Below are 26,378 nucleotides of genomic sequence, written 5' to 3' on the forward strand. Positions count from 1 at the left end.
ACGTTCCCTGAATCCGTTGATAAAAGTGTATGGAGAGTCTCCATAGGCTTTTAGCAGCCGCTACTCCCGGTTCCTGCTGCACTCTGAGACCCGGCGGCTCTGCACAGCAGTGACTTCAGTAACTATACTGCTCATCAGAGTCGCCGGGTCACACTGTCCTCTGTTAGACCTGGCGACTCTGATGAGCAGTATAGTTACCAACGTCACCGCTGTTCAGAGATGCCAAGTCCCACAGAGCGTAGCGGGACCCAGGAGTGATTGCTGCTAAAAACCTATGGAGACTCAGAACAAATCTCCATAGGCTTTTATCGACGGATTCGGGGAACGTTGTGGGAAGCACTGGATTACATTGGACCTGTTATTTTCTAATAAATTGTTGAATGAGAGACAGTGCCTTGTTTCTTTTTCCCTCTTTTTATGTTTTTTTGGTTATCCATTTGTGGACTACATTGGATTCAGTGGACTACGTCAGACCTGCATGTTTTTTTTGTGTTTTTTAATAAATTAGTGAACCAGGAAAAGTGTTGGGAAATGTTTATTCAAATGAAGTATTTTTTGTGTGTTTTTATTTTTGATTGCTGGGTCAGTAATGGGAGTGTCTTATAGACACCTATTCATTACTAACATCAGGGCTTGATGCCAGCTGTGATTTTTGACAAATTACAGCTGACATCAATCCCAAGACACTTTACACTGATTGTCAATGCATCAGGGCAATTGGGAAGAGCAAAGGCAAAATGCCATAATTGGTGCATCTCATAGACTTCTGGTATATTTAAGCTGGGAAGGGCCCAATAACCAGGGACCTTCCCAATCTGATATCAGCTCTCTGCTGTATGCTTTACCTTTGCTGGTTACAAAAATAGGGAGGGGTGGGCACATCATTATTTTTAATTATTTATTTGTTAGGTTAAACAAGGCTTATCGGCCATTAATGCCATTGGAAAGGCTGTAAAGGGTGAAAATTTATATATGTAGGGGGGTTGTGAAATTATATGTAGGAAATCTATCTATTATCTATCATCTCTCTAACTTCTTTCTATCATCTATCGATATCTGTACATAACATTGTTTTCTTAGTTTTGTAATCAGCTTTAGGTTACATAGAGGATTATAGTAAGTAAAAGACGATGTTAATGACGCATTGTAAACGGATGCAGGCGAGAAAAAGATCGCACACTCGCATGACAATCGTCCAACTTTTCGGGATGAACATCGGAGCGATTTATAATCTGCTGATGTGAACAGACCCTTATCCGGACTCTGAATATAGTCTATCAAGGCCGCCCTCCATGGAAGGGGTTAAACATACGAGATTTCGGCCTTTTAGCTCCTGGCATGAAGTGGATAGCACAATCATATGCCGCCATATAGTAGACGTCCGGTAACTGGTGATAATCACCTCATGTGTCGTCCCACGTTACATCCTCACATAAAACCGTAGAAAAGGCGGCGCGGGGAAATTGTGCCAGAAGTGAGGGGCAAATAATGGCGGAAATATCCCTGACTGCGGAGACGTCTCCATGTAGAGTCTTCACCCCGGATATCAGGACAGGATCCGCGCAGTTCACACTGTGCATCCACTGAGGCCCCTGATCATGTGACCCCTGACTCCTCCCCTCCTGTGACCTCATCACAGGTCCTGTGCGCACACAACAGCCATATATGTGGTGGCGGCTCTGCAGGTGGAGGTATGTGGAGACCCCATTACTGGGCGCAGGGGCATTAACCCCTTCAGCACGGAGGCTCTTTGGCGGTCTCTGTGTGGTGTGAACAGTGAGGTAACAGCTGTGGACAGAATGCGGCTTCGCTGGTTCCCGTCCACATTAGATCCCTTCAGACGACTGCAGGATGAAGGACAGAAGCCCAGAGACGTCCTCACACAATGGCCGTTCCTTCTCTCCTAGTTCCCGCACAGTGATGTAGATACTGGTGATAATCGCCCCCATATTCTCTTTATTCCTCCGGTGCGATGGATTTACCCTCAGGTTCAGCAATGCTCCTCCGCCATCTCTCCTCGACCTGAGCTATTTACCCTTTCAATGCCACAAAACTGAACGTTCTTACAGTCCCCATTGTGTTCTCTTAGGAAATGTGTGGAATCGTTGGAGGGGTTAATGGGCGCGGGATTAATGGGGTCTCCTATGTGCTCATTAATTCTCTGCCTTATTTACGGGAGCAGCAGCCGACATATCTGACATTACATCCCAGACACTGAATACCATATGCTACAAATTCACCGCTGCAGGCGATCGATTGTTTAATGAAATGTTTTTATTTAATGTGATTAAACCTATTTCTTGTGTTCGGCATATTTACATGGTGAACATTCATCAATGCCGCATTGGTGAAAACCTAGAGGTGTGAGGCAGGTTCTCGTTATCGGCTTCTCTTGGGATTAAACAGGAGACAGGAGTTGTGAAAGGGTCGGGGCCGAGAACTAACAACCATCTCATAAAACCATCAGACAACCATCTCGTGAGAAACGTATTCAGCTGCCGACTCTGAGGAAGTAACTGCTTGTTGTCTGGGGCCTAAAATATAAAGGTTTTATTAGTAGATGTAAAGAAGAAAACTAAATACTGTAATATAATAAATCTGATATGTTTCCCTTATTATCTGCAGTAATTGTATTATTACACAGGATTCTTTATGATGTTACATCGGCTCATCTTCTTCTCATTCAGGTCCGTACAATATTGGATCCTGTCAATGAACATCTATATAAGAGAATTTTCCTTATTGACCCATCAAATATCGATATGGACAGAGACAAGATGGCGGAGAGGATATTACACCTCACCCTAGAGATCCTCTTCTGGCTTACTGGAGAGGTGAGAGATTCTGATGACGTCACATTACATCATTCTTATCTATGGGAATAACAGATGGACAGAACTGGAGAGGTGAGGACTCTGGAAATGTCTGTAGTGAGATTTATTAATGTGTCTCTCCATAACCAGGATTACACAGTAGTGAAGAAGACCTCTAGTGAGCGCTGTCAGGACCCTGTGTCTGAGGGATGGGGAAGATCCCTGAGCCCAATCACAGGGCCTCCATCTCGCCCCCTGATACATGAGGACATTAATGACCAGAAGATCCTAGAACTCACCTACAAGATGATTGAGCTGCTGACTGGAGAGGTGACACTGCTGGGAATGGTGGGACATTATACAGTAACGCTATGGAGGGATCGGGGGATGATGGTATCATTGTATGTGTCAGGTTCCTATAAGATGTCAGGATGTCACAGTCTATTTCTCCATGGAGGAGTGGGAGTATTTAGAAGGATACAAAGATGAATACAAGGACGTCATAATGGAGGTTCCCCAGCCCCTCACATCACCAGGTAATAGACAGGACTAAGTACACACGGCCTATAATTATCTCTATGTAAAGAATGAATTCAGCCCTGTTTGTGTTTCCTCCAGATCTATGCAGTAAGAGGACAACACCAGAAAGATGTCCCCATCCTCTTCTTCCACAGGACTGTAAACAAGAAGATCCCAATGTTCCTCAGGATCATCAGGTAGATGGAGAGAAGGTGTCATGAGATCTCCCCTATGATGTGTAGACATCTGTGAAGGTCTTGTGCTCAGTCTTGTTTTATCCACCAGTATTATATGTTTTATACTTGTGAAATGAGAACGGTGGAGATGGCAGGATTAGAGCTGATCATAGATGTGACTTCTCCATCTGTCTGTGACTTTTATAATATTTGTTTCAGGGTGAAGATCTGACCCATATTAATACTACAGAGACATATGTGAGGGGTGATGATCGGTGTAAGGAGGAGATTCCTACATATGACTACCCAGGTGAGTAGTGACCACTAAATGCAGAGAAGTCACAGATTCTTCTCAGTCACCGGCTGTGGCTGCTTTATCGGTCATGTAGTCCGGCCGTATCACAATCGTGTGATCACCATTTTGCCTCTAGATCACAACATTCTCCTCCACCAAAAACTGTTCAAATGACTTTGGGCAATGGAAGCCCTTTCTGTGCTGCTGAATGTTCTCATATCGTCCCTACAAGACCAGGTCCAGTCTTTCTGACCAAACTTCACTTTTATGATCGACAACATTTAATGTGCAGTGAGGGCCAAGTGTGAATTTCTGTACAATAACAACAGAGTTTCCCTTTATACTTTTCAATTTCTTTTAAAATTGACTAACTTCTAACAGGATTGTGATAAACTACATAAAAAACATTACACCTGTGCCATGATATACAGTGGGGGAAATAAGTATTTGATCCCTTGCTGTTTTTGTAAGTTTGCCCACTGACAAAGACATGAACAGTCTATAATTTTAAGGGTAGGTTAATTTTAACATTGAGAGAGAAAATATCCAAAAAAATCAAGAAAATCACATTGTATAAATTAGATATTTTTTTTTTTCATTTTGCAGTGAGAAATAAGTATTTAAATAAGTATTTGATCCCTCTGGCAAACAACACTTAATGCTTGGTGGCAAAACCCTTGTTTGCAAGCACAGCAATCAGACGTTTGTAGTTGATGATGAGGGTTGTGCACATGTCAGGAGGAGTTTTGGTCCACTCCTCTTTGCAGATCATCTCTAAATCATTCAGATTGTGATGCTGTCGCTTGGCAACTCTGAGCTTCAACTCCCTCCATAAGTTTTCTATGGGATTAAGGTCTGGAGACTGGCCAGACCACTCCATGACCTTAATGTGTTTCTTTAAGAGCCACTCCTTTTGTTGCTTTGGCTGCATGTTTTGGGTCATTGCCTTGCTGGAAGACCCAGCCACGAACCATTTTTAATATCCTGGCGGAGGGAAGGAGATTGGCACTCAGGATTTTACGGTACATGGCTCCATCCATTCTGCCATTGATATGGGGAAGTAGTCCTGTGCCCTTAGCAGAGAAACACTCCCAAAACATAATATTTCCACCTCCATGCTTGACTGTGGGGATGGTGTTCATTGGGTCATAGGCAGCATTTCTCTTCCTCCAAACACAGCGAGTTGAGTTAATGCTCAATTTTTGTCTCATCTGACCACAGCACCTTCGCGCAATAACTCAGAATCATACAGGTGTGCAATGTCAAACTTCAGATGGGCCTGCACATGTGCCTTCTTGAGCAGGGGGGACCTTGCGGGCACTGCAGGATTTTAAACCTATAAGGCATAATGTGTTACCAATGGTTTTCTTAGTGACTTTGGTCCCAGCTGCCTTGAGATCATTAATAAGATCCCCCCGTGTAGTTTTAGGCTGATCTCTTACCTTCCTCATGATCAAGGATACCCCACGAGGTAAGATTTTGCATGGTGCCCCAGATCGATGTCGACTGACAGTCATTTTGTATTTCTTCCATTTTCTTACTATTGCACCAACAGCTGTCTTCTTCTCACCCAGTGTCTTACTTTTTTTTATTACTTATGGTTTTGTAGTCCATTCCATCTTTGTGCAGGTCTATGATCTTGTCCCTGACATCCTTAGAAAGCTCTTTGGTCTTGCCCATGTTGTAGAGGTTAGAGTCTGACTGATTAATTAAGTCTGTGCGCAGGAGTCTTTTATACAGGTGACTATGTAAGACCGCTGTCTTTAATGCAGGTAATGAGTTGATTAGTAGCGTCTAACTGGTCTGTAGGAGCCAGAACTCATAATGGTTTGTAGGGGATCAAATACTTATTTCTCACTGCAAAATGCAAAAAAAAAATATTTAATTTATACAGTGTGATTTTTTTGGGGATATTCTATCTCTCAATGTTAAAATTAACCTACCCTTAAAATTATAGACTGTACATGTCTTTGTCAGTGGGCAAATTTACAAAAACTGCAAGGGATCAAATACTTATTTTTCCCACTGCATCTCTAAGCTGTGCGTGGCTGATGGCTGTAATATACAGTACAGACCAAAAGTTTGGACACACCTTCTCATTAAAAGATTTTTCTGTATTTTCATGACTATGAAAATTGTGCATTCACACTGAAGGCATCAAAACTATGAATTAACACATGTGGAATTATATACTTAACAAAAAAGTGTGAAACAACTGAAAATATGTCTTATATTCTAGGTTCTTCAAAGTAGCCACCTTTTGCTTTCATGACTGCTTTGCACACTCTTGGCATTCTCTTGATGAGCTTCAAGAGGTAGTCACCGGAAATGGTTTTCACTTCACAGGTGTGCCCTGTCAGGTTTAATAAGTGGGATTTCTTGCCTTATAAATGGGGTTGGGACCATCAGTTGTGTTGTGCAGAAGTCTGGTGGATACACAGCTGATAGTCCTACTGAATAGACTGTTAGCTGCTTTTTTCTTGCCATAATACAAATTCTAAGTAAAGAAAAACGAGTGGCCATCATTACTTTAAGAAATGAAGGTCAGTCAGTCTGAAAAATTGGACAAACTTTGAAAGTGTCTCCAAGTGCAGTTGCAAAAACCATCAAGCGCTATAAAGAAACTGGCTCACATGAGGACCGCCCCAGGAAAGGAAGACCAAGAGTCACCTCTGCTTCTGAGGATAAGTTTATCCGCGTCACCAGCCTCAGAAATCGCAGGTTAACAGCACCTCAGATTAGAGACCAGGTCAATGCCACACAGAGTTCTAGCAGCAGACACATCTCTACAACAACTGTTAAGAGGAGACTTTGTGCAGCAGGCCTTCATGGTAAAATAGCTGCTAGGAAACCACTGCTAAGGACAGGCAACAAGCAGAAGAGACTTGTTTGGGCTAAAGAACACAAGGAAAGGACATTAGACCAGTGGAAATCTGTGCTTTGGTCTGATGAGTCCAAATTTGAGATCTTTGGTTCCACCACCGTGTCTTTGTGCGATGCAGAAAAGGTGAACGGATGGACTCTACATGCCTGGTTCCCACCGTGAAGCATGGAGGAGGAGGTGTGATGGTGTGGGGGTGCTTTTCTGGTGACACTGTTGGGGATTTATTCAAAATTGAAGGCATACTGAACCAGCATGGCTACCACAGCATCTTGCAGCGGCATGCTATTCCATCCGGTTTGCGTTTAGTTGGACCATCATTTATTTTTCAACAGGACAATGACCCCAAACACACCTCCAGGCTGTGTAAGGGCTATTTGACCAAGTAGGAGAGTGATGGGGGGCTACGCCAGATGACCTGGCCTCCACAGTCACCAGACCTGAACCCAATCGAGATGGTTTGGGGTGAGGTGGACCGCAGAGTGAAGGCAAAAGGGCCAACAAGTGCTAAGCATCTCTGGGAACTCCTTCAAGATTGTTGGAAGACCATTTCCGGTGACTACCTCTTGAAGCTCATCAAGAGAATGCCAAGAGTGTGCAAAGCAGTCATCAAAGCAAAAGGTGGCTACTTTGAAGAACCTAGAATATGTCATATTTTCAGTTGTTTCACACTTTTTTGTTAAGTATATAATTCCATATGTGTTAATTCATAGTTTTGATGCCTTCAGTGTGAATGTACAATTTTCATAGTCAGGAAAATACAGAAAAATCTTTAAATGAGAAGGTGTGTCCAAACTATTGGTCTGTACTGTACATCTATTCACGCCTGCAGGAGATCTGGTGGCATGGCTCGAGCCCTGGTTTCATGGATTCACTCCATGTCATAAATTACATTATGTTTTCCATCCTAAGGAATTCAGATTCCTGCACAATGTCTCCTGAAATGGGGGCACTAATACTTTCTCTACTCTTCTGGTCAGAACTCATCATACCTCCAATGGTCCACCATAAATGAGTGCAATTCCATTTAGTGTTGGAGGTCTCCCCTCATACATACGTTCTTGTTGAGGATGTAACATGTTTTTTTCTTCTATGTCTTTTTTTACAGGTTCATTCTGTATGATAGTCTGATTGTGGTGGGATCATCCGGCCTCACTTATGTGAGACTGTATCTCCCTGGTAGTCTATAAAAAAAGATCTCCATTGTCTCTTCCAAATGTCCGATATCTAAATTTAAGACCCCTCAGCTCTGCACTATTATAACTATTTCTCTTTAAATGTCTAATATTTCTTCTTGAATCGCATCTGATAGAAAATATTCTTCTCCTTTACATTTTTCACTGATGAAGACTGTTGAGTTTGATCATTTCAGTAGATGTGTTACTGTCTATACTCAGTTTTTGACTACAGTAGTTATTTCCCCCTAATACTCTGATTTAACCCCTTCCCGCAGACAGTTTTGTGTTCCTAATCAGGGACCATTTTTCAAATCTGACGTGTGTCACTTTACAGTGGGTACGGAAAGTATTCACACCCCTTTACATTTTTCACTCTTTGTTTTATTGCAGCCATTTGGTAAATTCTAAAAAGTTTTTTTTTTCTCATTAAAATACACTCTGCACCCCATCTTGACTGAAAACCCCCCTGAAATGTAGACATTTTTGCAAATTTATTAAAAAAAGAAAAACTAAAATTTCACAGACCAAATGAGAATCATGAGCTCAAAGGAACTGCCCAAGGAGCTCAGAGACAGAATTGTGGCAAGGGACAGATCTGGCCAAGGTTACAAAAGAAGTCTTCCAAGACATGGGCTTCCAGCTAAACTAAACAATCGTGGGAGAAGAGCCTTGGTGAGAGAGGTAAAGAAGAACCCAAATATTACTTTGCCTGAGCTCTAGAGATGCAGTAGGGAGATGGGAGAAAATTCCACAAAGTCAACTATCACTGCAGCCGTCCACCCGTCGGGCCTTTATGGCAGAGTGGCCCGACGGAAACCTCTCCTCAGTGCAAGACATATGAAAGCCCGCATAGAGTTTGCTCAAAAACACATTAAGGACTCCCAGACTATGAGAAATAAGATTCTCTGGTCTGATGAGATGAAGATAGAACTTTTTGGTGATAATTCTAAGCAGTATGTGTAGAGTAAACCAGGCACTGCTCATCACCTGCCCAATACAATCCCAACAGTGAAACATGGTGGTGGTAGCATCGTGCTATGTGGGTGTTTTTCAGGTACAGGGACAGGACGACTGGTTGCAATTGAAGGAAACATGAATGCGGCCAAGTACAGAGATATCCTGGATGAAAACCTCTTCCAGAGTGCTCTGGACCTCAGACTTGGACGAAGGCTCACCTTCCAAGGAATGTCCGCTTATCTGCTTAATTTAAATATTACCCCTGCCCCTGCACGTCACAGGGCCCTGTAGCGTGCAGTCTAAAGCTGAACATCCCTCTTATGCACAATGTGCATATAGCTGAAGGTGCTTTTTTTTCTCTCCCTGCGCTATTATACTGATCTGCTCTAGTGCGCAGTTGCCGGGAGTCACTGTGACTTCTGCTCCAGTGACCTCCGGCGTGCGCAACAATGAGGTTTGGTTCCCACTTCCTCTCGGCATCCTGCTATCCGAGAGGAAGGGGGGGACCAAACCTCATTGTTGCGCATGCCGGAGGTCACTGGAGCGGAAGTCACAGTGACTCCCGGCGCCTGTGCACTAGAGCAAATAAGTATAATAGCGCAGGGAGAAAACAAATAGCACCTTCAGCTATATACTCATTGCGCATGCGCGGGATGTTTAGCTCTAGACTGCACGTCACAGGGCCATGTGACGTACAGGGGCGGGCAGGGGAGCAGGGGAATATTTAAATTAGGCATATGGGCAGGCATTTCTTGGCGTCCCCTGATGCCATGCTCAGGAAAATGGATTTAATAAAAATATATTTCTCTGCTATCAGACCTCTGATATGGGACATACAGGTAAGTATAGATTTACATTTCTATAAACTGTATACCCATATTAGAGGTCTGATAACTCCCAGGGGGTGACAGATTCCCTTTAATTCTTAATTTACACTGGATGTACTCAGCTGGGGCTGAATACAACTCCCATCATTGACAAGGGACAATGATGAGAGTTGGTTTCAGCAGCCAGCGCTTGGTATCAGTGCTAACTGTACTGCTTTTCCCAGGCGCCGGTACGTGTCACACTGACATACGGACTGCACACTGATGTGTTACACGGACATACAGATACACGGATGTCACCCGTATGCCACAGAGATGTCACATACAGATGGCACCTGGACACAGACCACGGATCTCACCAGTACTAGTTTTTCCTATATGGGAATCACCAGTACATGTGAAGGAGGCCTAAGAAGGTATATTCTTCAGCCAAGGCCTCAGATGCCAATCTATGTATTGTGACAGTGGCTCTGTTAGTGAACCTTTGCCCGCCACAATTAGGGTGGCCCATAGGGGCTGTCAAAGACTTGTGGAATTTTGGAATAAAATACCAATTTTTTGGGGGTACATAATACGTTTTTCAGCCTTCTTTTAGAATTTTGCCGAGCTCTACAAAATTACGCAATAAAGATTGTAATTTATTTCTAAATTTAAAGTTCATTGCGGAAAAATCCGCAGCACGTCCATTAATTTTGAGGAAACGCAGCGTAATTGCCGCCATTGACTTGCATTGAATCGCATAATATCCGCATGACTACACGTGCACATGCGGATATTAAGCGATTCAATGTGCGGATGGTACCCGGGTCTGGAGAAGAGGAGACTCTCCTCCAGACCCGGGTACCATAATACCTGTAGTTAAAAAAGAATTAAAAGAAAAGAAAAACACCCAGTCTCCTGTACGGTGCGTCCGGTGTCTTTGGCGGCTCGCGGTGGTGTAAAAGGACCTTCCATGACGTCATTTAGTCATGTGACGGGTCACGCGACCGCTGACGTCATGGAAGGTCCTTTTACACCACCGCGAGCCGTTGAAGACACTGGAGAAGGAGACCGAAGGCCATCGGAAGGTGAGCATGATTTTTTTTTTTTTTTTCGCCATTTTATTCTTTTTTTTACTATTGATGCTGCATTTGCAGCATCGTAACTTGGTCACACTTTATAAATCCATGCCGGTTGAATGGATTTATATAGTGTGAACAAGTTGTCATGCACTTTCCAAGTGATGCTAAAATCGCTTGGAAAAGCGCTTGACAACTCGCATGCGGAAATGCATGCAAAAACACTTGACAAACGCTTCCACCTTGCAGGAAAAACGCATATACAATCCGCATGTACAATCCGCATGCGTTTTTCCTGCCAGGGAGATGCAGAAAAAATCTGGAGAATTTCAGCATCGTGGGTACTTAGGGTATGTGCACACGATGCAGAAATGAAGCAGAAAATTTCTGCATCATTTCTGCATCTCCCTGGCAGAAAAAACGCATGCAGATTGTGCATGCGTTTTTCCTGCGGAATACATGCGGATTCACATGCTTTTCCACATGCGTTTCCGCATGTGGATTTACAAGCGCTTTCCAGGCGATTTTAGCATCACCTGGAAAGTGCTTGACAACTAGGTCACACTATATAAATCCATGCAAACAGCATGGATTTATATAGTGTGACCCGAGAGAGTGTATATACTTACCTCCGATGGCCCCCGGTGTCCTGCTCACTCCTTTCTCCCTCGCCGGCAACATTGAATTGAAAGACCTGCCGACGTCAGTGTCACGTGACCCGTCACATGACTCTGACGTCAGCGCAGGTCCTACAACTCACTGCAAGTGCCGGGAACCAAGCAGGAGCGCTGCGCGGGCCGACAGGAGGTAAGGATACATTTATTTTTTATTTTATTCTTTTGTTACAGCTTTTTTAATGGTACCTGGGTGTGGATGAGACTCTCCTCTCCTCTACACCCGGGTACCATCCGCACATTAGAACGCGCCAATAACGCAAGTACAGATGCAGTCTTGCGGAATTGGCGCGTTCTAATGCAAGTCAATGGCGGCGAAAACGCCGCGTTTCCGCAAAATTAATTGACATACTGCGGATTTTTGAGTGCAGCGTTTACGCTGCGGAAAAATCCGCATCATGGGCACAGCACATGCGGATTTCAATTGGGGAACATTGCTTCCCTTCTACCATGCGTTTTTCAAGCGTTTCCGCGGCGTTTACGCAACTGCAAAAACGCCGCGGAAACGCATTAAATACGCATCGTGTGAACTCAGCCTTAGCCTAAAAAACTTCACTTCAGGTTCTCAGATGCTGAGAGTGAATTCTGTTCTGTAGGCAGATAGCAAAGTCGCATCTCTTTGAAGGGAGACAACACTGAGTCCTTGATACCCGATCACACCTGGAGTCTCTCCTGGTTTTCTGGATGTAATTAAAGGTGCGGCAGTGCTGAATGTTTTAAACAGATGGATTTTTTTTACTGCTTTAAAAAAAGTCAAATTGAATATTTGCAAAGTCAAATTCATTCATTAAACAAAAATGTAAGCCCTGTAATAACAGTGAAGTGTTCGCCTCATCTATCATGAAGTCAGCCAAGTTACTAATAGTGAGATCTTTTGTATAGTTTCCGTCCAGTGTCTCCAAGCAACTTGCTTCTATTTTGTTCCTGTTTTTCTTGGGTCGTCTCCTCTGGTCGATTTCCTAAAAGGATATTTAATGCACCGGGTGTGGTAAATGTTTTTGAGATTTTTTGCGGCGGTTTCTGGACAGACTGCTGGAAACTTTCTGATGTGCTGGAGTCTGAATTTGTAGTCCAATAATCAGTTGATCTTTTTTTCTGATATTTCCGCTGTCTGATTTTTTGTTGACCCCAGTGGAAAATCCGACCAGCGTTATAATCTGATTTGTCTCGTAAAAATGTATCTATCTTTCTTTCTCTGTTTTATTTCCGTCTGTATAGGGACCAATTTCTTCTCTAATTTGGAGAAAAACGTTGTAACTTGATTATTTGTGTCTCTAGTGAGAAGATGAAGTTCTATTTTTACTTTTTCCAGCTCTATGGCTACTTCATTATATTCTTTTTCGTTCTGCTTAAGGGTTAAATCCATCAGATTTTTTTGTGTAGTTTAAGTGTATTTTTTTTCCCAAGATATCACAAAGTTCTTATTTTTGGGAAATTGAAACATCTCTTTGAAGACTCAGAGCGCCCTAGGGACTCGTTCACGTTCCTGATTAGATTTAAGGGAATTAATCTTCCAAAATAGGCGGTATCTCCTTTTCTGCTAAATGAGTTATTCTTCTTTCCCGAGACTGGATACTGATGACCTGTAACTCATAGTTTAGGTTGCAGTCCATAAAAATCGCACCTGTGTCTACACGTAGTGCCCAGACTGTGCTCCAGGAGACACACACCGTAAATGAAGAGGGTTCTTCTCACTATAGTAATGCCAAATACATGGATGATAAATGTGGTTTGGGCGCACTGCAAGGCTCAGAAGCGAGGGGGAGATCTGACTGTGGGAGAGCGGATATTGCTGGATTGGTTTATGGAAGCCATGTTGCTTTTCAAGAGCCTTTGAGCCACTAATAATGTGGAAATCTCTGTTTTTCCACTGACAGATGATGGACCTGAGTGGGGACTTGTTTATTGTGAGATGCGTAGAAGTTTTTATTGGTATTATTTTCACCTATATAACACTGTTTGGTGGCTTTTTATTCCATATTTGGGAGACTGAATGAACAAATAGTTGAACACGACGCTCCACTGGTTCATGCTATGAGGTTTTCTATTAGACTGTGAACTGTCATTGTCTTAGTGAATAATTCAATATTTTTACATAACTTCCCATTTGTACGGACAGTTTAAGTAGAAATGTTAAAAAATATAAATTTCAAGAATATTTTATTCAAAAATAATAATTTGTTTTATTCTTGGCAGATGACTGTACCAGGAGATCAGAGGGACAGCTGACATCTTCAATTTTTAAATCAGATGATCTTGAGATCCCACAGGATACAATTGAAGTGAATGCCATTTCTTCAGATATACCATCATCCCTTCACAGCAAAGATCAATCATCTGATCCTTTGAAACAGGTCCTGTCTTCTGATTCATTACTGACTACCAAGGAAAATCTAAGTCACAAAATAAGCATTAAAAAACAAACTGCTCCTAAAGCAAAGAAGCCATTTTCCTGTTCAGAATGTGGGAAATGTTTTAACCAGAATTGGATCCTTGTTAATCACCAGAGAACTCACACAGGAGAGAAGCCTTTTTCATGCTCAGAATGTGGGAAATGTTTTGTAAAGAAATCACTCCTTAATAGACATCAGAGAATTCACACAGGGGAGAAGCCGTTTTCATGTTCAGAATGTGGGAAATGTTTTGTACAGAAATCACAGCTTATCTCACATCAGAAAACTCACACAGGAGAGAAGCCTTTTTCATGCTCAGAATGTGGGAAATGTTTTATCCGGAAATCAGTTCTTGTTAATCACCAGAGAACTCACACAGGGGAGAAGCCGTTTTCATGTTCAGAATGTGGGAAATGTTTTGTAGAGAAATCACTCCTTAATATACATCAGCGAATTCACACAGGGGAGAAGCCTTTTTCATGTTCAGAATGTGAGAAATGTTTTAAGTACAAATCAGTGCTTGTTAATCACCAGAGAATTCACACAGGGGAGAAGCCGTTTTCATGTTCAGAATGTGGGAAATGTTTTGTAGAGAAATCACATCTTATCCTACACCAGAGAACTCACACAGGGGAGAAGCCTTTTTCATGTTCAGAATGTGGGAAATGTTTTAACTACAAATCAGTTCTTGTTAATCACCAGAGAACTCACACAGGAGAGAAACCTTTTTCATGTTCAGAATGTGGAAAATGTTTTAACCAGAAATCAGATCTTGTTAGTCACCAGACACTTCACACAGGGGAGAAGCCGTTTTCATGTTCTTAATGTGGAATATATTTTACGAGGAAATCAGCTGTTAATAAACATCAGAAAAGTCACACAGTGAAGGAGCCTTTTTCCTGTTCAGAAAGTGGGAATTGTTTAACCATAAATTGATTTTTGTTATTCACCAAATAACTCACTCAGGGGAAAAGCCTTTTTCATGTTCAGAATGTGGGAAATGTTTTAACCCCTTTCTGATATTTGTGGTAATAGTACGTCATGGTGCCTTGGGCCTATTGGGCCAATGACGTACTATTACTTCATGTGGTGATCACGCCCGCACACAAGCGGTGCGGGCCGATCGCCGCTGAGTGTCAGCTGATTGTCACAGCTGACACCCGGTACTATGTGCAGGGAGCTCCCTGCACATTAACCCCCGAAATGCTGAGATCGAGGTCAAGGAAAGGGAAGAGTTGATACTTACCTCCTCTGCCGGTGTCCCACGCTATCTGCGGTGGCTCCCGGATGTTGTTATGACGACCCGATGTCGTCATGACAACATCCGGGTCACCAGACAGCAGGAAGTTACTTTGGTCATGCGCAGTGCATGACCAAAGTAACTTCTCCCTCTGCAGCTGTGACAGCCTGGATAGCACAGAGATGCTGCTGCATTCCTAGGCTATACAGGCGATCTGAATGTGAAAAGTGAAAGTCCCATAGTGGGACAATGTGTAAAAGTACCAAAAGTCTCAGAAAGTGAAAAAAAAAAATTGTACAAATATTTAAATAAATAATCAAAATATATATATATATATATATATATATATATACTGTACCCATAAATAAATATTATTGTGAAAAAAAAAGCAATAAAATTACACATATGTGGTATCGCCGGGTCGAACGACCTGACCTATAAAACTGTCCCACTAGTTAACCCCTTTAGTGAACACGGTAAAAAAAAAAAACACAAAGCAAAAAACAATGCTTTATCATCATACCGCCAAATAAAAAATGCAATAAAATGCGATCAAAAAGACGAATGCAAATAGAAATGGTACCGCTGAAAACGTCACCTTGTTCCCCAAAAAACAAGCTGCCATACAGCTCCATCAGCCAAAAAATAAAATAGTTACAGCTCTCAGAATAAAGAGATGCAAAAAAATTATTTTTTGTATAAAATAGTTTTTATTGTGTAAAAGCGCCAAAACATAAAAAAGATATAAATGTGGAACCACTGTAAACGTACTGACCCGAAGAATTATGCTGCCTTATCAATTTTACCACACGCGGAACGGCATAAAAAAAAAACAATTCCTGAATTGTTGGTTTTTGTTTATTCTGCCTCCCAAAAATCAGAATAGAAAGCGATCAAAAAATGTCACTTTGCCTGAAAATGGTACCAATAACAACGTCAACTTGTCCTGCAAAAAACAAGCCATCACATGACTCTGTCAGCCAAAATGTGGAAAAATTATACCTCTCAAAATATGGTGATGCAAAAACTAGTCTTTGCAAAAAAAAAAAAGCGTCTTTTAGTGTGACAGCTGTCAGTCATTAAAAACTGATATGATTCTGGTATCGCTGTAATCGAACCGACCCGAAGAATAAAGTCATCTAATCAATTATACCACACGAGGAATGGCGTAAAAAATAAACTCTAGAGTTGGGCTAGATTTAGGGTTGGGCTAGGGTTAGGGTTGGGCTAGGGTTAGGCTAGGGTTACGGTTGGGCTAGGGTCAGGGTTGGGCTAGGGTTATGGTTGGGGTTGGGCTAGGGTTATGGTTGGGTTAGGGTTGTGCTAGGGTTGGGATTGTGTTGGGGTTGGGATTTTTTCAACAGTAAAGAAAAAAATGACGACAATATGGCGACTAGTGTTGAGCGCAAGTGCTCGCTACTTCAGTTTGCATCGGGAGCTTGGGTATGCACCGAGTATTGCGGGTGCTCGAGTCTCCACCCCATATGTTTTGCAGCTGTTTTACAGCCAAAAAAAACTTGCGGGAGTTGCCTGCCATGCACAAGCGATCCCCCGCATGTTTTTTTTGGGGTGTCTAATAACCATGAAACATGCGGGCGGGGACTCGAGCATGTCACTAGAGCACCCGCGATACATGGTGCATACCCGTGTACAAAAATGCAAACTCAAGTAGCGAGCACTTGTGCTCAAGACTAATGACAACTTATTCAATATGATGACCTACTGTTATCAAATTCTGTGTCCCACCTCTGGGTTCAAAATATATACAGTACAGACCAAAAGTTTGGACACACCTTCTCATTTAAAGATTTTTCTGTATTTTCTTGACTATGGAAATTGTACATTCACACTGAAGGCATCAAAACTATGAATTAACACATGTGGAATTATATACTTAACAAAAAAGTGTGAAACAACTGAAAATATGTCTTATATTCTAGGTTCCTCAAAGTAGCCACCTTTTGCTTTGATGACTGCTTTGCACACTCTTGGCATTCTCTTGATGAGCTTCAAGAGGTAGTCACCGGAAATGGTCTTCCAACAATCTTGAAGGAGTTCCCAGAGATGCTTAGCACTTGTTGGCCCTTTTGCCTTCACTCTGCGGTCAAGCTCACCCCAAACCATCTCGATTGGGTTCAGGTCTGGTGACTGTGGAGGCCAGGTCATCTGGCGTAGCACCCCATCACTCTCCTTCTTGGTCAAATAGCCCTTACACAGCCTGGAGGTGTGTTTGGGGTCATAGTCCTGTTGAAAAATAAATAATGGTCCAACTAAACGCAAACCGGATGGAATAGCATGCTGCTGCAAGATGCTGTGGTAGCCATGCTGGTTCAGTATGCCTTCAATTTTGAATAAATCCCCAACAATGTCGCCAGCAAAGCACCCCCACACCATCACACCTCCTCCTCCATGCTTCACGGTGGGAACCAGGTATGTAGAGTCCATCCGTTCACCTTTTCTGCGTTGCACAAAGACAAAGTGGTTGGAACCAAAGATCTCAAATTTGAACTCATCAGACCAAAGCACAGATTTTCACTGGTCTAATGTCCATTCCTTGTGTTCTTTAGCCCAAACAAGTCTCTTCTGCTTGTTGCCTGTCCTTAGCAGTGGTTTCCTAGCAGCTATTTTACCATGAAGGCCTGCTGCACAAAGTCTCCTCTTAACAGTTGTTGAAGAGATGTGTCTGCTGCTAGAACTCTGTGTGGCATTGACCTGGTCTCTAATCTGAGCTGCTGTTAACCTGCGATTTCTGAGGCTGGTGACTCAGATAAACTTATCCTCAGAAGCAGAGGTGACTCTTGGTCTTCCTTTCCTGGGGCGGTCCTCATGTGAGCCAGTTTCTTGATAGCGCTTGATGGTTTTTGCAACTGCACTTAGGGACACTTTCAAAGTTTGCCCAATTTTTCGGACTGACTGACTTTCATTTCTTAAATTAATGATGGTCACTCGTTTTTCTTTACTTAGCTGCTTTTTTCTTGCCATAATACAAATTCTAACAGTCTATTCAGTAGGAGTATCAGCTGTGTATCCACCAGACTTCTGCACAACACAACTGATGGTCCCAACCCCATTTATAAGGCAAGAAATCCCACTTATTAAACTTGACAGGGCACACCTGTGAAGTGAAAACCATTTCCGGTGACTACCTCTTGAAGATCATCAAGAGAATGCCAAGAGTGTGCAAAGCAGTCATCAAAGCAAAAGGTGGCTACTGTGAAGAACCTAGAATATAAGACATATTTTCAGTTGTTTCACACTTTTTTGTTAAGTATATAATTCCACATGTGTTATTTCATAGTTTTGATGCCTCAGTGTGAATGTACAATTTTCATAGTCATGAAAATACAGAAAAATCTTTAAATGAGAAGGTGTGTCTGTACTGTATCTCTCTGGTTTAAGGGCATAAAAATTCAAATTTTCAAAATTGCTGATTTTTTTCATGTTCAGCATGTGGGAAATGTTTTATCCAGAAATCGCATCTTCATAGCCACCAGAGAACCCACACAGGGAAGAAGCCTTTTTCATGTTAAGAATGTGGGAAATATTTTAGCCATCAATTAGCTTTTGTTAAGCACCAGATAACCCACACAGGGGAAAAGCCTTTTTCCTGTTCAGAATGTGGGAAATGTTATGTGAAGAAATCATCTCTTCTTAATCACCAGAGAATTCACACAGGGGAGAAGCCTTTTTCATGATCAGAATGTGAGAATTTTTTTTTTTAATCAGTAAACTTTATTGAACACCAAATAACATAGTTTACAGCAGAATAATTATTTTACATGTCGTCATACAGTAAATGTACAGGAATTGTACCTATATAAACCAATTGCTCATTCAATGTCATTCAAATAACGACCATATAGTTCTCCCGTTCCCAACCCAGAAATAACATCCACCCTCCCCACCGTCTGACAGTGTACATTACAGTAAAACCATACCTACACTCAAGTAGGTGTTACTCTTAGACAGTTAGTCAAGTACATCAACCTACTACCCAGACCGGTGATGATCATAATTTATACGATCAGTAAATTAAATAAGACATCTCTAGCCAGCTCTTCCGAAACCACAGCTGTGCACCTAATCCAGTCTCCCCATACTTTACCCAATGTACCAATCGTCCCCTCTTGATATAAACCTTTTTTTCCATTAAAATAGTAGAGTTGAGAGCTTGGACCACTTCTTCTACATAGGGTTGTCTGGTTGCCAGCTAGTGTTTGGCAATGGATGGATCTTCTAGTCTGGCAGAGTATTTTAACAATAGCTAACTGTACCTGGGGAGATCCTCCCACCTCCCCCGTTAATACGAACACACAGGTTTTCGCACTAAAAGTGGTTTGAATATTAAACACTTCTGCTATAAATCTATGTCAGGGTTCCACAGGAACAACACCGGGGAGATCACACAATATCTCACCGCTGTCGTCATTCTGTCAGGATTTCGTCAGTGATCTGTGCGCACACGATCCAGACTACTCACTACGCAGATATCAGCAAGCGTGCAGAAAGCGAATGGAGCCACACCTCCGGATTCCAACACATGGAATATGTGTATACGCCCCTGTACGGTTATTGCCAGCTTCGCGATAGCCCAATTATTATTATTCGCTGCCATCACTGGCCGAGTTTGAAATATAATACAGGCCTGGCCGGATGCCTGCGTTCTGGTAGCATGTGACTTCGGTTGAGGGAACGATTACAGAGCAAAAGAAACAGAGCTATTAAATTTTATATTTAATCCAAAAGGGAAGCAATGTTTATGAAAAATATACAAGATTTTACAAAAGGGGACAATACAATACATATGCAATTACACAAATAAAACGGGATTAAAAAAAACTTACTATACGTTCACAGAGACGACTCAATATATAGCTGGAAGGGAGCTCTCCTATGACTTGACCGTTACCGAACGGGATCCGTTGCTTAGACTAAATATATACTTCCAGCAATGACTACTACTCCATCCTCCGTAGATTCTTTTATGCCTAAAGGGAGACGTGCCCACACACCCCATGGGATGACATCACGTGTGCTGGGCTCTAGCCTGCACATTTTTTTTAAATATCTGTTTATCGTTGGTTGATCATAGAGGCCCGAAAGTGATAACATTTTTTCCGTTATGAATTTACCTTCCGGTAGAGACCACACATGACACAGTTGCGGTCTGCTATTTTGTTACTTTTGCACCACAGCCCCACCGAGGGGCTTACAGTAATGAAAAAATATCCATATTGTTCCCCAGCTGACCCTGCCACTCAAAATATGGGTCCCATTAGTATCAGAAGTATAGAACTGGAGATACTCTATACTTCATATCGGCTCTGGCAGTCTGCAGAGCTCTGTTGAATTCCCGGGAACTAATCTTCCTTGGCTAGATGTACATTTATCACAAGTCTGTGTCAGAGGAAACTTCCCTCTCATTTTAATTTGGTTAGCAGCTAGCATTTGTTAACAAGGAACTTCTCATGTGTGTTAATTTGCATACAGACAGATGGTCCAAGTGTCAGCTCTTCTCTTTTAAAAATGGTGGATAACGGAGGGGTGAGAGGGAAGATGGGTTTGGGAGAAATTGTTAATATTTTCTCAATATCTCCATGACAATCTACCTAACACCCCTCCTCCCCCTCCCCTCCCAAGTCCCCACCAGTCTCAGGCATGTCCAAAACATTTGCATCAGGTCCGCATATTCTTCCCTGAAACACTGACAACAGCCACACATCTTTAGGCCCATTCTATACAATACCTTGAGAATCCTATAAACTCTATGAACTAGAAACAGTTGAGACCTTCTTTGCGACGTGATTATTGAAAGCAACTATGGAGATTCCAGCACCTTGTTCCGTTCCTCTGTAGAAATGCTACCCACATCCTCCTTCCACTTAATCCGAACCTGAGACATGGGGTCACCCAAAAGTTTTAGCAACAATGAGTTGTATACCCGAGAGATGATTCCCTTCAATAATTTTGCCTGTACTACGAAGTCTAACAGCCCATTAGAGGATATAGAAAGATCAGAGATGGCTTCCTGAGCATGCATTGCGTATCTTAATTCCAAGTATTTAAGGAATTCAGATTCACGCAAATTAAACTCCCGTTTCAGCTGTTTGAACTACTTGACATTGTTATCCCAGTATAGCTGATGCACATATTCCAATCCCTGATTCTTCCATTCTCCGAATCCCTCCAATCTCCGCAACTCCTCTAGATTAAAGTTATACCACATAGGCATGTACTTTGAGCAGGTATGTCATTCCAAACAGCCTTTTACATGTCCACTAAATTTTATGTACCAGTTACTGGGTAGGTTATATACTCCAGCTACCTACAAATTTGTGTGATTCCAGTATCTCCAGTAAATTCTTCCTCCCCTCCCCAAGTATTTTAATATAATCGATCCACCTTCCTGGGCCACCTTCAGTGTCCAGCCTTAGAAATGCTGAAATTGGGAAGCTAAGTAGTACCCCCATACAGTGAGTACGGAAAGTATTCAGACCCCTTTAAATTTTCACTCTTTGTTTCATTGCAGCCATTTGGTAAATGTTAAAAAGTTCATTTTTTTCTCACTAAAGTCCACTCTGCACCCCATCTTGACTGAAAAAAAAACAGAAATGTAGAAATGTTTGCAAATTTATTAAAAAAGAAAAACTGAAGTATTACCTGGTCATAAGTATTCAGACCCTTTGCTCAGACACTCATATTTAAGTCACATGCTGTCCATTTCCTTGTAATCCTCCTTGAGATGGTTCTACTCCTTCATTGGAGTCCAAATGTGTTTAATTAAACTGATAGGACTTGATTTGGAAAGGCACACACCTGTCTATATAAGACCTCACAGCTCACAGTGCATGTGAGACCAAATGAGAATCATGAGCTCAAAGGAACTGCCCAAGGAGCTCAGAGACAGAATTGTGGTAAGGCACAGATCTGGCCAAGGTTACAAAAGAATTTCTGCATTACTCAAGGTTCCTAAGGGCACAGTGGCCTCCATAATCCTTAAATGAAAGAAGTTTGGGACCACCAGAAGTCTTCCTAGACCTGGCTGTCCAGCCAAACTGGGAGAAGAGCCTTGGTGAGACAGGTAAAGAAGAACACCAAGATCACTGTGGCTGAGCTCCAGAGATGCAGTAGGGAGATGGGAGAATGTTCCACAAAGTCAACTATCACTTCAGCCCTCCACCAGTGGGGCCTTTATGGCAGGGTGGCCCGACGGACGTTTCTCCTTAGTGTAAGACATATGAAAGCCCGAACAGAGTTTGCTCAAAAACACATGAAGGACTCCCAGACTATGAGAAATAAGATTCTCTGGTCTGATGAGACGAAGATAGAACTTTTTGGTGATAATTCTAAGCGGAATGTGTGGAGAAAACCAGGCACTGCTCATCACCTACGCAATACAATCCCAACAGTGAAACATGGTGGTGGCAGCATCATGCTATGGAGGTGTTTTTCAGCTGCAGGGACAGGACGACTGGTTGCAATTGAAGGAAACATGACTGCTGCCAAGTACAGACATATCCTGGATAAAAACCTCTTCCAGAGTGCTCTGGACCTCAGACTTGGCCAAAGGTTCACCTTCCAACAAGACAATGACCCTAAGCACACAGCTAAAATAACAAAGGAGTGGCTTGAAAACAACTCTGTGACCATTCTTGACTGGCCCAGCCAGAGCCCTGACCTAAACCCAATTGAGCATCGCTGGAGAGACCTGAAAATGGCTGTCCACCAACGTTCACCATCCAACCTGACGGAACTGGAGAGGATCTTCAATGAAAATATCAGAGGATCCTCAAATCCAGGTGTGAAAAACTTGTTGCTTCATTCCCAAGGAGACTCATGGCTGTACTAGCTCAAAAGGGTGTTTCTACTCAGTACTGACCAAAGGGTGTGAATACTTATGGCCATGTGATATTTCAGTTTTACTTTTTTAATAAATTTGCAAAAATTTCTACATTTATGTTTTTTTTCAGTGAAGATGGGGCGCAGAGTGTACTTTAATGAGAAAAAAAATGAACTTTTTAGAATTTACCAAATGGCTGCAATGAAACAAAGTGTAAAATTTAAAGGGGTCTGAATACTTTCCGTACCCACTGTATATAAGATAAAGCTACCCCCTTGATTTTTTGGTAATTGCAATTTTTCCGGTTTTATTCTAAGGGTCCCTCTCTTCCACAAAGTCTCTAAAGCTGTTGTGCATTTGCCTAAACCAGTATTTAGGAATCCAGAGAGGTGAGTTATGTACAACGTATAGAATACATGGCATTAAGCACATGTTAATGAGGTTTACTCTACCCAAGGCTAACTCAGGTAGTTTTTCCCATATACACACTTTGTTCCTCATTTTAATAACCAGTGGACTTAGATTTAAGGGAATAAGCTCCTGTGGTTTATTAGTAATGTAAATCCCCAGATACTTAAATTTCTGAACTGAAACACACATCCGCCCTCCTAAATTGTGATTTCTATCCTAAAAGCTGCAAGTGGAAAAAGCACCCCTGCTCAAAGTGCACTACTCAATTGACCTGAAATAAAATAAATCTCACCGTGCTAATAGGACAGTGTTGAACATTGTATAATCCCTTAGGGATACCTAGGAGAGAGTACCTCAACAAAAATGGAAGTGAATGGACTCAATTGAATTGTAGTGATAAAAAAATTAGTGTGATAGGTATTTGTGGAGCAAATGTCCATCCACAACTCTCTGTTCTGATGTATATTCTGATATGGACGAGGGCTCCAATGCGTGATGCCTGCTGGTAGCTCCCGCTAGATGTGTCTAGCAAACAAAGTCCACTGCAGTGTTCAGGAGGTCCCGGCCGATGACTGACCTGACACGTGTTGGTGCGAGAGGAAGCAAATGGCGTGTGACGTCACAATCTTCACAAGGTACGGATGCCTGGAGACACCGTGCTTTCCCTTACACATTTCAGAAACTAACTGTCCATTCACTTTTCTGTTTATTTTTGTTAAGGTACTCGTTCCTAGGTATACACCTAAGGAATAATACAGTGTACAACACTGTCCTATCAGCGCAGTGAGATTTATTTTATTTCAAGTAAATTTATGAACTACTGGAATATTGGATAGACTCTCCCAAATAGCAGTACTCCTGGAATCCAAAGGAGCGGATTTAGACCAGTTTATTGTCAGCAAGGTGGCCTTCAGGGCATTACTGCCCTTACTGGCGTATGGGGCCCGGTGAGTAGAGGGGCCCAGACGTCTGATCACCGGGCCCCAGTGAACTGAACTTGCGTCCTCAGACGCAGGTTCACTTTAAATCTATTGCCGTGTGGGAGTTTTGCTGCACCGCAAAAGTTAAGTCGCCAGCCAATCACAGTCCGGTAGCTGACGTCAATGTGCACGTCGCTGGTGTATGACGTCACTGCCAGCCTGTAACTGGCTAACGTCCGTGCTTCAAATCAACGAAGGAGCGTCTCCGCTGGAGAAGCAGCAAGGTGAGGAGGAACTTTTTTTTTTTTTTGAGACATGGAGGCAGAATTGTAGAAGAGCTATGGGGGCAGGATGGGAGATGAGACATGGGAGCGGAATGGGAGAAGAGACATGGGAGCGAAATGGGAGAAGAGACATGGGGGCAGAATGGGAGAAGAGACATGTGAGCGAAATGTGAGAAGAGACCAGGGGGCAGAATGGGAGAAGAGACATAAGGGCAGAATGGGAGAAGAGACATAAGGGCAGAATGGGAGAAGAGACATAAGGGCAGAATGGGAGAAGAGACATAAGGGCAGAATGGGAGAAGAGACATAAGGGCAGAATGGGAGAAGAGACATAAGGGCAGAATGGGAGAAGAGACATAAGGGCAGAATGGGAGAAGAGACATGGGGCAGAATGGGAGAAGAGACATGGGGGCTGAATGGGAGAAGAGACATGGGGCAGAATGGGAGAAGAGACATGAGGTAGAATGGGAGATGACACATGGGGGTAGAATTTAGAGACATGCAGGCAGGATGAAGTCACATGGGGCCAGGAGTGGAGAACATATGGGGTCCAGAATGGAGTACATATGGGAGCAGGATGTGGACATTATTACTGTAGGGGCTAATTAAAGGATTTTATTACTGCTGTGATGTATTTTATTTTTGAGGATACTGTTTTCAGTGGGGAGGGGCCCTACTACTGTAAGTAAAGTTCAGAAACCAGCACTATGCATACAGCTCCTACCTCTTTTAGGAGTCTTGGACTATGAGTCAGCTGCATGGCTTCCTCACGTCACAGGTGCAGCACCACCAAAGCAATAGTCCTCATGAATGATGCAACAAAGAGATGAACAGGTGGCACACTGTGTGAGATAAAATTCTTCTGCTTTATTCACGCAATCTTTAAAACAAGGATGCTAGGGGGGCATAGCCGGATATCGGACTGAGAGAACGCGCGGCTGAAGAGCTCCCGCTGAGCCCTTATCAAACATGGGCAAAAATATTGCTATACCGGGCAACTACCTGTGAGGGATGGGTCCGCGAAGAGCCCAGTCCACAGCCCCCGCAAGCACCGCTGCAGCAGCGTCTGTGACGGTCCTGGAGGCCTTTCTTCTGAGAGACTCGTCGGGAGCAGGAACCTCTGCGCCATCTTGCCCTGTGCCTGCCAGCATCACACAGGAGAATCCAGCCCTGCATGATGGAGAGGTAGGAGAGGGAGCGATCTCTGTGGAGGCAGATGAGAGAGGGGCAGGAGATGGTTATTGGAAGTTTCGCCCCTGGCAGTTCGCCCCCAGCAATTTGCCCCCAGCAGTTCGCCCCAGGTACATTTCGTCCCCCGCACATTTCGCCCCCGCATGTTTCCCTCCCGCACGTTTCCCGCTGCACTTTTCGCCCCGGATGTTTTGCCCCCTAGCATTTCGCACCCTCACATTTCGGATGTTTCGCCCCCGGATGTTTCACCTACAGCATTTTGACCCTGGATGTGTCGCCATCTGATGTTTCGCCCCTAGCATTTTGACTCCAGATGTTTCACCCTCAGCTTTTGGAGTCAACATGCATGGAACAAAACATCTAGGGATGAACATACCTAGGGGTAAAATATACCGGACCACAATTGCTGGGTAAAAAACTTTCTGAAACCTGGGCCCGGTGAGTAGCAGTGGCAGGCTGTAGAATTGTGCTCCAGTGGAACCTGTGGCTGCCTTTTCAGCAGCTCACCCAGTGTCTCTTCTGGCTGGCCTTAAAGGAGTATTATCACCCTAGAACACAAAAAAACTGACATACTTACCTGTCGCAGCTGTAGCTCCTTGGGTCCCGGAGTGCAGTCTAGCGGTTCCCCGTGAAGTCTTCTCCTGCTTCCGGCTGTCTTTTCATCTTGCCTGGATCACTGATCCATGAAGCATGATGAATGCCGCGGCAGTGAGGCCGAAGG

At 43.0% G+C, this 26,378-nt stretch overlaps 1 protein-coding gene across 1 annotated transcript; it reads left to right on the forward strand.

Annotated features, from left to right (window-relative positions):
- Window positions 1–1,598: 1,598 nt before the first annotated feature.
- LOC141194410 (oocyte zinc finger protein XlCOF7.1-like) lies at window positions 1,599–14,677 on the forward strand. Its single transcript, XM_073662325.1, has 7 exons — window positions 1,599–1,691; window positions 2,688–2,834; window positions 2,964–3,143; window positions 3,226–3,349; window positions 3,432–3,529; window positions 3,728–3,818; window positions 13,575–14,677. Exons 2-7 carry the CDS (start codon window positions 2,763–2,765, stop codon window positions 14,594–14,596), a joined length of 1,587 nt encoding a protein of 528 aa, XP_073518426.1. The 5' UTR covers window positions 1,599–1,691; window positions 2,688–2,762; the 3' UTR covers window positions 14,597–14,677.
- Window positions 14,678–26,378: the final 11,701 nt, after the last annotated feature.

This window comes from Phyllobates terribilis, unplaced genomic scaffold, assembly GCF_046119375.1.
Source record: "Phyllobates terribilis strain yellow unplaced genomic scaffold, ASM4611937v1 Scaffold_70__1_contigs__length_7381418, whole genome shotgun sequence".
Classification (NCBI taxonomy): Eukaryota; Metazoa; Chordata; class Amphibia; order Anura; family Dendrobatidae; genus Phyllobates; species Phyllobates terribilis.